A 14,373-nucleotide genomic window follows, 5' to 3' on the forward strand; every position below is an offset into this window, starting at 1 on the left:
TTCGGGCTTCCGCTTTCTGAAAGAACCTCCTGTGGAAAGCATCCATGAGATCTCGGTAGGATCTGATGCTGCCTTGAGGAAGGCTGTCGAACCACCTTCTGGCGTTCCCGATGAGCAACTCGGGGAACAGCTTGCACATGTGGACCTCATTGAGACCCTGGTTCGCCATATTATATTGATAGCGTCCCAAGAAGTCATGAGGATCCTCTAGCCCGTCATAAGTCATTGACGGTGTCCGGTAGTTCCGCGGCAAAGGAGTCCGGGTGATGTCGTCCGAGAATGGAGTCTTTAATGCTCCGTACATGGCGAACCCGACATCTCTTCGGTACGGAGGAGATGGAGTTCTCCTGTGGTTCCGGTACCGAGGAGGAACATGTCGGGGTTGAGGATTCTTTCTCCTGGAAGACACGTCACTACTGCGGTAGTGACTTTCATGTCTGGATGAGGAGGGAGAATCCGCCGTTGTCTTCTCCGACTGTTGGCTCTTCTGCAGGAAGGTTAAGAACTCCTCCTGCTTCTCGGCCAAGAACAGCTTGACAGCCTCGTTCAAATCGGGCTGCTGGGAAGACTCGGTGTGTGGACCTTTTGAGCGGCTTGCTCCTTCTCCGTGAGAACTGGAAGTAGATTTTTCACGAGGCTGCTTTCCAGGCCTATGGGCTGCTGGATTAGCTTCCTCATGGTTATCACGGACGGAGGCACGGGTGTTATGTGATCTGGTATGCATTTTTTTTTTTTTTTTTTTTTTTTTTTTGGTAGAAGAGGATCAAAAACTCGCTTTATCACAAATTTGGTTCTCTGTTTCCCACAGACGGCGCCAGTGATGAAGCGGCGAATTTTCGATGGTAATTAATGCACGTAAAAATAAATTACGACACAGAGGTTTTACGTGGTTCGATTTACTGAGGTAAATCTACGTCCACAGGGAGAAATGGGGGCAGGTTTGTATTGCTTGATCTGCGAAAATACAGCTTACAATACAGACTTGCTATATGCTATTTTATCTCTAGAGAGCTTTTTTAGAGTTTAAAAGAAGAAGCAGAAGACCTTATCTATCTGACCTAGGTTCTATTTATACAGTGAACTAAGATCGTGGCATGCAGCATTTATTAGGTAGTGGATGTCGTGGAGATCGTGGCGACCTTGCATGGGTCCACTATCCTGCATGAGTTAATGACTGCTTGACACCACTAAATAGATCGTCGGTGTAGTGGAGGTGGAAATCTTGTATGAGTCCACTATCTCCTAGTTCGGTCGAATACTGAGACCGAACTGCTGAATTATTGCCGAGCAGCTTTTGCCGATCTGAGAGTAGAGCTTGATGCCGACCTGAGAGCAGAGCTTGATGAGTTGGCTTTCACCGAGCTGTAGGCTGGGGCCGAACTCTTTGGTTGTACCGAACTGAACTCTTTAGTCACGCCGGACTGATACTCTTTAGTCATGCCGAACTGATACTCTGTCTTGGGCTTTACTGCTGTTGGGCTTGTTTAGTACGTACTCCATCAGTCGATATTTTCTAGATACATCTATTATTCAAATTGATAGTTCTTACATGAGGTTGACCAAGTGAAATTATAATACTAGCAAATTAAAACATAAGAGCATCCACATTCATGATCTTGCCAAAGAGCATGGATATGGACCTAAACCCACTTTTATTCATTTTTTACTCCATACTCTTTAGCAAGAGCACAACACTCACCTTCATGCTCTTCCACAAGGACATGCTCAAGGTCCCACCATTTTATTATTCAATTTAAATAAAAACATTTCCACAATATTAAAATACATTAAAAATACCCAACATATTAGTACTAATTACTAAAAAATTAAAAATTTCATAATTAAAATCCTAAAAATTAAAAATTACATAATTTAAATCCTAAAAATTAAAAATTACATAATTAAATTCATAAAATTAAAAAAATCACTACTCGTGGTCGAATTTCGCCTAAATGGATGATGAATGTGTGTATTTATAGATGATTTTGGGATTAAAAAAATTTTAAAAAAAATTCAAAAAAAAATAATAAAACGGCTATATTTTCGGGAATCCGAATTTTTTTTATTTTTGGTATTATTTTTGATTTTTTTAAAAAAAGAAAAGAAAATGCCAACGGCCAATAAAAATGCACCACATCGCCCTGCTCAGCGGCACGGGCATGCTCGATGCATCGAGCAGAGCCGTGCCATTGGCAAGAGCACAGCGGCGGACAGGGGCATGTCGTGCCGTCGGCACGGACGCCGTCCTTCCCCACAAGCACCGATGAGGATGCTCTAAGAGCATTAAGTGCACGAAATTCAATTCTAATAAAATTGTTACTATTAAAACTAAATATTATTTAATTTGCACATATGACGAGAAATCTTGAGAATCTCGAATTCTCGATACAGATTTTAACATGCCAAAATACCAACGGACTATAGATGATACTCTCATCCTACAATATAGTCCTATTTAGATTTGACACGAGTTTTAAGAAATATAAAGGAAAGTCATGAGTTGAATAAGTTAGTGGAATATAAATCTCATTCATATATATATGGTCGTGATCATATGATAACCCCTAAATATCGTAATAACCCTATAACCAAATCTGGACCACACATATTTCTAATCATGCGGTTGAGATTCAAACTTATATTTACTTTATTAAAAAAAGCGTGGGGGTAAAACTGTCATTTCTCTCATTTAATTTCTGAATTTTGCCAAATATCACGTAAAATGATAAAATGATAGGTTTATTGCATAGAATGATAGTTTTGTGATTCAAACTTAAATTTACTTCATAAAAAAAGCGCGGGGGTAAAACTGTCATTTCCCTCATTTAATTTCTGAATTTCGCCAAATATCACGTAAAATGATAAAATGATAGGTTTATTGCATAGAATGATAGTTTTGTCGGATAGAATGATACTCTGAGTTGATAAAATGATACTTTTAACTGACTGATAAAATGATAAAATGATAGGTTTATTGCATTTTCACACAAATTAGAAAGGATAGGAGTATGGATCCGTTGGTATGGATCACGAGATATCACCTACGAGACATGCTCATCTATTGGACCTCAATTGTGATTAGAGCATTCGCATCGGTGCTTGTGGGGAAGGAAGGCGTCCGTGCCGTCGGCGCGGCATGCCCCTGTCCGCCGCTGTGCTCTTGCGGACGGCACGGCTCTGCTCGATGCATCGAGCACGCCCGTGCCGCTAAGCAGGGCGACGTGACACGTTTCTATTCTTTTTTTTTCTTTTTTTAAAATAAAAAATAATACCAAAAATAAATAAAAAATATTTTCAGATTCCCAAAAATATAGCGGTTTTGTTACCGTTTTTTTGATTTTTTTTTAAAAATTTTAATCCCAAAATCATCTATAAATACACACATTCATCTCATACAACTCATCTACATCTTCCTCTCTCACTCAAACCCTCTCTAATCAAACACATTCGGGCGAAATTCAGCCACGAGGATTTTTTTAATTTAATGAATTTAATTATGTAATTTTTAATTTTTAGGATTTTAATTATGTAATTTTTAATTTTTTAGTAATTAGTAATAGTATTTTGGGTATTTTTAATGCATTTTAATATTGTGGAATTTTTTTATTTAAATTGAATAATAGAATGGTGGGACCTTTGAGCATGCCCTTGCGGAAGAGCATGAATGTGGGTGTTGTGCTCTTGCCAAAGAGCAGAGAGTAAAAAATGAATAAAAGTGGGTCCTGGCCCACATCCATGCTCTTGTCAAAGAGCATGGATGGGGATGCTCTTAGGAAAGTCAGGATGATTGGTTAGACCCTCTCTCGAGTGCATCTAACATGTAGGTTGGCCTCTAATGTCGAAGTCCCCTCCCTACAAGTCGAGGCCGACTCCCAAAATCTACAAGTCCCCTCCATACACGTTGAGGCAAATTCTTTGTATTGGCCCGTTCAACTCCGTTTAAGCTCGTTTTAGACTTATTTTTGCTTCAAGACTTCGACACACTCATTAGCTTTAACAATTACTCCCTTTGTTCCACACTAATAGAGGCATTTCATTTTGCGCACTCATTTTTAAAAAAATTATTATAAATAGTTAAAATGGAGAAAAAGTAAAGTATGAGAAAGAATATTGTAATCTACAATATTCTCTCTCTTACTTTATTCTCTCTCCACTCTAACTATTTAATATCGTTTTTTCAAAAAGAGTGAAAATGAAATGCCTCTATTACTGTGGAACGGAGGGAGTAACAAATAAGTGGGTGAAACCTAAACTTTATACCTCAAATTACTCAACAACTTGTGTTAGAGCATCGTTAACGCTGAGGGCCGGGCCGTAAGTCACGAGTCCCGGCCCGTCCCACGAGTTGGATGAGCTGCAGTTCCGGCCCAGGCCAGTCCCGGGGCCGCAGTTGCGGCCCGGTGACGCTCCCAGGGTCCGGCCTGGCCGGCGTTAATTGGGGACGGGACGCAGTAAGCGAGTCTCGGCCCGGCGTTACACGCTCTCCGGGCCGGGCCGCAAGTCCCCAGATTTTTTTTTTCGATTTCGTCTCTATAAATACGGAGCTATGGTGAACCATTTTTACGTACATTGTCTATTTCAATCCTCCTTTATTCTCTCTCTTTCGGCGTCAATGGAATGGTTTAATAGCGATGAACGTCAGATGGACGAGTTCGTCAACTCGAACAATTGGTGCATACCGGCATCACCACCTACGCAGCCTAGTCCTGGAGTCGGTAGCAACATTGACGTAACTTCGCCGGTCAACACCGATGAGTTCGAGGTGTGTGAGATGGAGTCCGCTAAAGGGCGGGGCAAGGGCAAGGCCGACGAGGATGACGGGCCGAAGAAGTACAGTCCGCAAGAGACAATGTGGCTTGCGAGGAACTACGTCGACGTCGCCGAGGATCCTATCATCGGCAACCACCAGTCCGACAAGGTGTTCTGGGAGCAGATTGCTGAGAAGTATAACGCTGGGCGTCCTAAAGGGTCGTTCGAACGTAGCTACGTGAAGCTGCGCAAGCATTGGGGTCGGGTCCAGGCGGATATGAGCAAATGGAATGGAAAGTGGGCCAACGTAGTCCGGATGTGGCCGAGTGGGCATAGCGAGGCGGACCTCGTCGAGAAGGTGAACGAGGCGTTCTTCGTTGACGGAAAGAAGCACTTCAAGTACTTCGATGTTTGGAAGCTCGTCGAGAAGAGCCTGAAGTTCACCAGTGGTGCCGAACCGACGGCATCCGGGGCGGCGAAGAGAACCAAAGTTTCCGCCTCCGGAAACTACTCTTCTAGCGAAGGAGGTCTGGCGATCGACCTCAACGTGACGGACGACGACATCTTCGTCTCATCTCATAGCGTTCAGAGCCGCCCGATGGGAACAAAGGCGACAAAGAGGAAAGCAAAGGGGAAGGCAACTGCGAGCAACTCCGCTATGGCGCCACCGCCGCCCAATCAGTCTCTGGATAAGATGGCCGACTCTTTGTCGGAGATGAGTATTACCTGGCGGATGAGCCAGCTGACGGAGTTGACACCGAGGGATACCTCGACCACGTCGGAGTTCGATCTCGAGTTGCACCGTGAGATGATCGCCTACCTTTGCGCACAAATGAAGAAGTAGTAGTTGTGGCCCGGGTTTCTATAACTTGTATTTTTTATTTGCTTTGTCTAGGAATTGTAATGTTAATTTCTAATAAACAATACATTTTCCCGGTTTCAATTGTTCAACGAGCTGTATTTATGAAGTTGTGAATAGTGTCATTTATTAGTTGCGGCCCGGGTTGTGGCCTGCAGGGTTAGAGCAGTTGGGGCCTGGGCCGCAACTGTAGAGGAATGATGACGTGGAGGGGACTTAGGGCCTGAAACCGGGCCAGGGTTATTAATGCTCTTAATAACCCACCTAAACATCCTAAACTATGAGTTTGTCAATATCAACTTTAAAATCTATTTGTAAACTATTGATTTGATATAATTTTGCAAAAAATCAAGATTGTAACGGTATCATAACACAACCAAAACAACATCGTACAACAATCAACATCATTCTATACTTAATTATATGATTATATAATTTGCAAAGAGCATCGTTTTATACTTAATTATATTGTTTCGTCCATTTTACTCCCTTTCATCTTGTTTCTTGTTTTTATTCCTTCTATAGTTCTATCCCATCTTTTTTTAACATAAATCTAAATTATAAAAATAAAATTAATTAATTCAATATAATACAATATCGTTTCTCATTTTCTAATGTGTCATTGTTTTCGTTGGTGTCCGATGACGCTACGTAATAAATCATCAAACCATGTCAATATTGAAATCTTATTTAATGGCAAAATCAAAACAAATAATTCATACTGGTTTTTAAATTGACATGCAAAATTATAATTGGACTAGAGTTTAAAAATTTACGTGAACTAGTCAAGTCTGTCCATCGCGCTGTATTATTCTAAATTCGTTATATTGTTACAGGACTACACGATTTTATATTTGGGCTTATATTGGCGGTATAACTCCGCCCAATTCAGAATCCATAAATACGAATATGAGTTACAATAATAATTTTAATATGATAATAATAATAATAATATTTTTGATGTATATCTCATTCCATTTTGTTAATTTCTTTGAAGTTAAAGGAATAATAAGAATAAACCTAACTTTTAATTATAACTTTTGATATATTGGAATAGATTTAATGTAAGAATGGAGATTTAAATAAATGTGACCACCCTAAATAAGGAATTATATTTATAAAGACTATACACCTGGAAATAAAGTCCAACCCAATTATGATTGGGCGAAATAGCATTTGGGCCCAATTCATTTTGCCCAATTACACCCTAGCTGTTTATACACTATAAATAGCTCTAAACCCTACTCTCTCAACGCACAGCGTCGACACCAGAGGGGGAAAACTCAGCCGCTGCGTAGCCATAAGGTTTGCCGCCGTCGGCCATCATCTGTAGATTCTTTGTCTGTTTGTTTATCCGTAATTCGTTTATGCTAATTGTTGATTGTTATCCCGTATTTATGTCCAACTTGAGCTCAAGCCCTAATTTGTCAAGGTGTAATCTGCCTCGTTTCGGTAAATGTGTGGATCGATTATTTTTCTCAGTTAGGTTTAATTCGAATAAAGGAATTCAGCAGCCGATCCATTCTGTAATTTTGTTAACTTGTTGATGGATATTTCTTTGATTTATATTCTTAGTTACTGCTGTGCATATTAACTAATAGGAGTACAAATGAAGTCTATGCTGAACATTTGGGGAAGTTGCAGTATTAGTTTTGTATTAGTTTTGATTGGCCTGCTTCTTATTTTTGTTATGTGTTTGCAGAAGCCATGGCTGTTCCTTTGTTGGACAAGAAGGTTGTGAAGAAGCGTGTCACCAAGTTTAAGAGGCACCACAGTGACAGATATGCTTGCCTCAAGGTATTCTACTATTCTTTATTTTTAGTAATGATAATATTGGCAAAGGTGGAGCCACATTATTCTGTTTTCTGTAAAATGCTCTCATGTTATTGAATTATCTGAGCTAAGGATTGTGGATACTACCTATTAGCTGAAATAACTACTAGCATGATGTTATTGATATGGTTTCACGTCTTACTCTGAGCTCACAGATTTATTATCTGTTTTGTGATTTTGTCTTTTCAGTCATGCTTAAGTGAGAGCAGTAGAGTTTTCTTGTGATTTCTGCTAGAATTAATTTAAGTGCTTTCGTGCTTGTGTAGTTTGATTTAGTCATATACAGACGGTCCATTGTCATGCTAATTGACTTAGTTTTTTCATGCAATAGACAAATTGGCGCAGGCCCAAGGGTATCGATTCGCGAGTGCGAAGAAAGTTTAAGGGCGTTACCCTTATGCCAAATATTGGCTATGGCTCAGACAAGAAGACCCGCCATTATCTTCCTAATGGATTCAAAAAGTTTCTTGTCCACAATGTCAAGGAGTTAGAAATTTTAATGATGCACAACAGGTTCATATGACTTCTATATCGCATTGCCTTTGAATGTTTTACCACTGCATCCATTCATAGTCTCAATTTCCAATGCAACTGCGAGTCCTAACATACTATTTTGATCCATATGTTGCCAGGAAATACTGCGCTGAGATAGCACACAATGTCTCCACCCGGAAAAGAAAGGAAATTGTTGAGCGTGCTGCTCAGTTGGATGTGGTGGTTACTAACAAATTGGCTAGGCTGCGCAGTCAGGAAGACGAGTAAGCTGTTGCGCGCATGTTTTTTCTAAATGTTTTACTTAGTAGAATTCAGGTTATCTAATGGAGAGTTGCTAAATTTTGTTTGGATTTACAAGTGATGCAACGAAGACATGTTCTGGATGAAACTTTATTTAAGCATATATTTCTTTTTTGGATTAAAAATAGTGTTTGTTTTTTAAGCACCACTACTCTTTCCATCTTCGAATGCAATCTGTTTCAAGGTTCTGTGAGATTATTTCGTATACTACTACATTTATTGTTTTTTTGTCGAAGTATATATGCTTGTACGTAGCATTTTCATCCAAAAATTTGGCCATCGTGAATTAGAAGAATAGTGAAATTTGGATTAGAAATATGTATTAGTAACAATTAACTTTTATTTGGTGTTAGAATAACTTTTAAATTTGAAATCTTTTGATATTGTGTATACGCTCTCAGTCTTAATTGTTACGACTTGTTTAGCGACTGGGTAACAGGCTTGTACAGTTGTGTCTCTATACAATAATTATGTAACTATTTAATTTAACATGTCATAGTTGTGATGTATTTTTAATTGTGCTCTTCTTGTATCAAAGAAATAGTCCTTTTATCATTCATGTAGTAATATCTTGTAAAGCGAGTATACTATGGTTAAGTTCCAATATGTTGTTTTTACCTTCCAATAAGAGTTTCAGATATTGTTTCCATCATATAGTTGAAATTTGATGAATGCAATGTATACATATAATTATTACTACATGAGGGTGTTCGGTTTGCAAGATTGTATTTGAGACTAAATTTGTAGTGTGTTTGGTTTATGAGATTCAACCTCACAATTCAATTCTAGATAAATAATTATGGGATAATTAGTCATAGCTAACATCACCTATAATTAAAATAATTTTACAATTTAATTTTAGATTGTATCTTGGTATTATTTTATTTTGAAAATCAAATATCACCTATAACTCCTCATATAAGTGCAGGTTCTATTTTATAATAATGTGATGTTTAAATTCTTGTAACTCAAGTACTCAATGAAGTGGAGTATACTATAGCCGCAAGATGGGCCTAACAGAAAAGGCCCAATTGTTTCGATAATCAAGTGAGAATGTGTGTATTCGATAATATTAATTGGTTGAATCAAAGATTAAAATCGTGATTTGGAGGGGTAGTTACAAAAGTTAACAAATATCATATAAAAAATTTAATTAGTGTTCAAAATACATTCAGTCTAATTTATTAACACTGTTAACTTTTCTTTCTCAACTTCACCCACCTTATCTCCACAGCCACTGCCACTGCCACTGCCACAGTCTGCCAAAGCCCTCCCCCCATCTCAAACAATTGAGAAGGATATTAATTTGGGGAAATCAATATTTCCCCTGAAAAAGGGCCACGAATCAAGCAAGTAATTTTGTGGATAACATATAGCCAACCACCAACTATTTCCCTCCGACAGCAACTCTAATAATCTATTGTAACCAAAGAAAAACATTTAATAACAAAATAAAAATACAAAAAAAGGATGAGAAAAAGCTGAGAAGCACCCAGTTATCAACAATATTATCTGAATCAACAAACAAACGCAAAAAAAGAGAAAAAATTCTCGAAATTTCTTTCATTGTTTTTTCCCGAAGCTTCTCAACGCAGAAATTCATGGCGCACACAGTCTCGTAGCCAATCCTCTTCACTGTTTGCTCTCACGATGGAGGCTCGTGCGCGACGTCGTTTGGCTCTGCTTTCCTCCCACGTGAATCCACTTGTAGAGACCTCGGGCACGGCCTCGTTTAGCTCGCTGATGGCCTCCGCTTGCAACGGAGGGAATGAGATGAAAAAAGGAGAAGATGATTGTGTATTTTGTAGGGTTATTCTCGGTGAAGCTCCTGCTTTAAAAGTAAACTTTCGTTTTTTTTTAATTCTCCCCCCTTTTTATTGGAAGTGTTTGGAATTTTGAATTTTCCGATTATTATGTTTGATTGTGTGTTTTATTCCTCGCCAAATGTTGGTGAACATTTTTAGGGAATTATATGCTTCCTTGGTTTGATTAATTGATTGTGTGTAGCATTTTAATTTATTTTCCATTATATCAGTTTGGGTAGAAACTAGAATTAGATGTTTAGGGTTATGTAAACGAATTTAATCAGAGGGGAATCCATTATAATTTTTGTTTTAGATGAAATTGCCACATTTTCAATGAAAATTGTGGGTAAAGAGTGTGAGAGTGGTGATGGACAAGGTATTAGCTATGGACATTCTTCTAGATGATGCTAATATCATCACAAATTGCACCTTTAGTTGGCAGGGTTTTCGAGTGCATTCTAGGATGGACAATGCGGAGGTACTATTGCATTGGCCAGCTATGATTTGTTCCGGCCAATCTGAAGTCTATTGAGGCGATTGAGCTGTTTTCTTGATCTGTTTTGGAAGTGAGTGAGTTGGAGATACCTATTGGCTTGTGTTTCGAGGTTAAGAGATCAACATGTATGATGTATTTGGAGGTTTTTTATGAACGTTAAACAATGAATGCATCGTTGCTGCTCACTAGAGTTGCTATTTCAGGAATATTTGTAGAGGAGCAGTGTGATCTATCTATCAGTTGGATCTAAGTTAGATGATTTTCGAGTTGTTTCATGAAGAATGGATAAAAATTGGGATTCTTGTGAAAAAGTTGCAATTTAACTGTTTATTCAGTTCCAAAATCTGTACTATAATTTTGGTTCTGAAATGCTGCCTTGTTTTCTAATGTCGATTTGTGTTTATAGTCTTTTTTATGGATTAATTTCTTAGAACTTGTAAGTTTTTAACCTTGAAGCTGCTGAATTTACTCAACTACGAAGGAAAAGAAGTGAAACTAGACCTTTTTGCTGTCTGCGTTCCAATTCTGATTATCTGTAACTGTAACATTGTGTTTGGCTGCAGTTATACGAAGATGATGAGTGCGTTTGCATTTTGGATACATATCCTCTATGTCATGGGTAAGGTATCATCTCCCAGAACTCCTCATATTTTTCTGGTCTCATTCTTTTATAGGCCAGGATCGGTATTTGTTCATCTGGAATTTCCCATTTAAGTGGAAGAATATTTACACTTTTTCTAGGCACTCTCTTATTATTCCAAAGGGTCATTATCCCTCGTTGGATACAACTCCTCCATCGGTAAGTTTTCATATGTTGTAGTACTAAATTTGCTCAATATCTAGGTCTAATTTCCACTTCCTAAATTTCAAGTGTCTGGAAAAATATAGATAACTTCATTAATTCAGACCTGCTCCAGCAAAAACCTATTCTGATTGTGGGCTTCGATTGATGCAAGAGATTTATGACTTCAATTTCAAGTGAATGTCGAGCCTTTTCTTGAATGCATTAATATCATTAGTTCATGAACTATAGCATGATTCCTCTTGCTGATTCTATTCTGTGTGAAGCTAATTCATCCTTCTTCTCTTCTCCAGTTTAAGTGAGCAGTTTTTCAACCATAAAGTTCTACCAACATATTTTCATCATTACTATGCTAGCAATCAGATTTGATCTCTAGTCTTGCCTAGTTGTGCCGTTCTGTTCTCTACTCGATAGATTATTGTATAAAAAAACTACTACAAGATTTTCGGAGCTCACTATGAATGCACTGCGAGTAAACATGTGTTCACACTGTCACGTGACAATGATGCTCTTAATTCTACTTATCAACTCACTTCACAGATTATAGGGGCCATGTGTTCGAAAGTGCCTTTGATTAGCAAGGCTGTCATGAAAGTTACCGGTTGTGGTACGTTTTCTACTCTCTTTTGCTTACTCCCCTCCCCCTGCATGCCATTGTTGCAGTGGTGATCATTCTCATGCCATCAGCGTCTCTGTTTTTTCTTACCAACTTCTGTTTATTTGTCTGCTGCTGTTAGTGTGTGTGTGTGTGTGTGTTTCGGCTTCTGCTACTCTATGCCAAACTTACTGTTGATTTTTGTAAATCTGACACATGGGGTAGTTTCTCCAATTCGACTCTTTCACGCTTTCATTTGGTACTCCAAACATAGATATCTTATCGAAATTCCTTTGCTGCTTATTTGTGTTTACGAAACTAGCTCAGAAGAATTTTAACCATACAGATTCATTCAACTTGCTGGTCAACAACGGTGCAGCTGCTGGCCAAGTTATATATCATGTAAGCTCTAATCCCTTTCTCGAGCACACACTCTCATCCGCTGTCGAAGAAGATCGACCCGTGATATTTAGATCAGGATTTACTGATGCTTGTAGTAATTTTCTGCTGCATGTCAAGTTCAGACCCACATCCACATAATACCTCGTAAAGCAAACGACTGCTTGTGGACTTCTGAGGTACCCTCTCCCTCTCTCTATATATCTCTCTGAGTTGAATAAGAATTGATGGTGAAGTGGAAACGCTCTTGCAGTCCCTACGGAGGCGCCCGATGAAGGTGGACCAAGAAGTTTCACAGCTTGCAGACCGCATTCGTGAAAGCTTGATGTTCGTGAGCAGGTACAAAGATAGCAAAGGTCAAGGATCGAGCCTTGTTGTGAATTAGGTGCTCGTCATCTCTCTGTACAATATGTGCGTTGTTTTGCTTTGTGCTCTTTGCCATCACGAGACGAGGTGTCTGATCGATCTCGTGAAACGAACTGCATCAATGGTTGTATTCTTATGTAGTGTCATTTGTTGCTATGGCTGATCACAGATCTCTTCTCCATGTTTTGTACCATACAAAAACACTGCTCAACTTCAGTCGGTTTGATTTCTCAGTTACATATTGTAGGAAAGAAATCAGGCGCATTATATGAGATTGATATGCAAGAATAATTACTAAAGATAGAATGCCATTAGTGTGAATTAGGTTTACCTTTTTGTAAGATTGTAGCCTATATAAGTTGTATAGCCTCTGTACATTTTGGATATCAATGAGAATGAATCTTTATACCCAATTCTACACATATTTCAAAATATTCATCAAGCTTACCTTTTTCTTTTGCAATTTCTTAAAAATTTGCATTTTCAAAAACAAGTAAGGTAAGTCTCAAGTCACACGTCCAATTTGATCGAAGTTACACTCCGTGAACACTAGCAATGTGATATATTATGAACTTTAACATTAGCACAATTGATTGAGCCTTATGAATTAAGTATAAATGAGAAAGATACTACTATTAACTTGACATAAAAAATGGAGTTATTATCAATTTTGGATTTGACATAGCTCTTATGAATTAAGTATAAATGAGAAAGATACTAATATTAACTTGACATAAAAAATGGAGTTATTATCAATTTTGGATTTGACATAGCTCACACTTTTTTATTTTAGGTAGTAAATTAGATAATTTGAGATTTATTTTTTAGTGTAACTCGAGATCATTTAATAAGGGAATACTTAATTAATTCTAATATTTTAGTTAAATATCTTAATTCTCACTTAAAATATAAATATTGTAGGAGTAAGTAATTTGGAACGAACTGAAATTATGTAATATGAGTAGCATAAAATAAAGGGAGTACAAGCTAACTAACAATTAGTAAGTTATATTGTGGAAATAAGCTGAGCATATTATATCTTTCTAAACTAAAGATGATATTTCTATTAATTAATAAAGATGTTTTGAATCTACTCGTACATAATTTCTAAATTAAAGAAGGTTCCGACTAATAAAAAAATAATGCTAGTAGAAGATGTATTTCCACGTCAACTTATAAAGTCCTGATATGGTCAACCCTGATATAAAAATGACCTTATCCAATACAGTGCAGCTCTCGTAGCAATAAACTATTAACAATTATTTTTTCAATCATCCATCAAATTTGAATAATGCCGCATCATATTCATATTTAAGGGTCCATAAAAATGTGAAGATGAATATTGACCAACCTGATAGAATAATTTAACTTAAGTAGAAAATTCTAGAGCTAATTTCGTTTTATTATTTCTATCCTATTTGGGGTCCAATTAATAGATTTGTCTAACTCTTTTAATTTCCAGTGTTAATATCATTCAAAAGATTCAAAATGCCTATTATACGAATAAAAACAATAAGTATTAAATAATTTAAAAATATTATGCTAGCTCAAGATAATCCAAAAAATATTTATGTGTTTCTCTCTTTCTTTTTTGGATTGTTGTGTGGAGGAAACTATGCTTCTAGTGTTTTCATCATTTTACATTTTATTTTAACGTAGTTTTAAACATAGGAG

At 37.6% G+C, this 14,373-nt stretch overlaps 2 protein-coding genes across 3 annotated transcripts; both read left to right on the forward strand.

Annotated features, from left to right (window-relative positions):
• The first annotated feature begins 6,776 nt into the window (after nt 1–6,776).
• LOC121763042 (60S ribosomal protein L32-1-like) lies at nt 6,777–8,361 on the forward strand. Its single transcript, XM_042159100.1, has 4 exons — nt 6,777–6,913; nt 7,311–7,405; nt 7,773–7,954; nt 8,074–8,361. The coding sequence occupies exons 2-4, from the start codon at nt 7,316–7,318 to the stop codon at nt 8,201–8,203; spliced, it is 402 nt and encodes a 133-aa protein (XP_042015034.1). The 5' UTR covers nt 6,777–6,913; nt 7,311–7,315; the 3' UTR covers nt 8,204–8,361.
• A 1,017-nt stretch (nt 8,362–9,378) lies between these two features.
• Nucleotides 9,379–13,112, forward strand: LOC121763039 (adenylylsulfatase HINT3-like). Of its 2 annotated transcripts, XM_042159094.1 has the most exons (8): nt 9,379–10,075; nt 11,101–11,156; nt 11,279–11,336; nt 11,880–11,946; nt 12,281–12,336; nt 12,459–12,512; nt 12,587–12,718; nt 12,869–13,112. In XM_042159094.1, exons 1-7 carry the CDS (start codon nt 9,887–9,889, stop codon nt 12,716–12,718), a joined length of 612 nt encoding a protein of 203 aa, XP_042015028.1. In that variant the 5' UTR covers nt 9,379–9,886; the 3' UTR covers nt 12,869–13,112. The 2 variants fall into 2 exon arrangements, with proteins under 2 accessions (XP_042015028.1, XP_042015027.1); XM_042159093.1 differs by having other exon boundaries at nt 9,413–10,075; nt 12,587–13,112.
• The last annotated feature ends 1,261 nt before the right edge of the window (nt 13,113–14,373 follow it).

The sequence above is a fragment of the Salvia splendens genome, chromosome 13 (genome assembly GCF_004379255.2).
Source record: "Salvia splendens isolate huo1 chromosome 13, SspV2, whole genome shotgun sequence".
NCBI classification, from domain to species: Eukaryota; Viridiplantae; Streptophyta; class Magnoliopsida; order Lamiales; family Lamiaceae; genus Salvia; species Salvia splendens.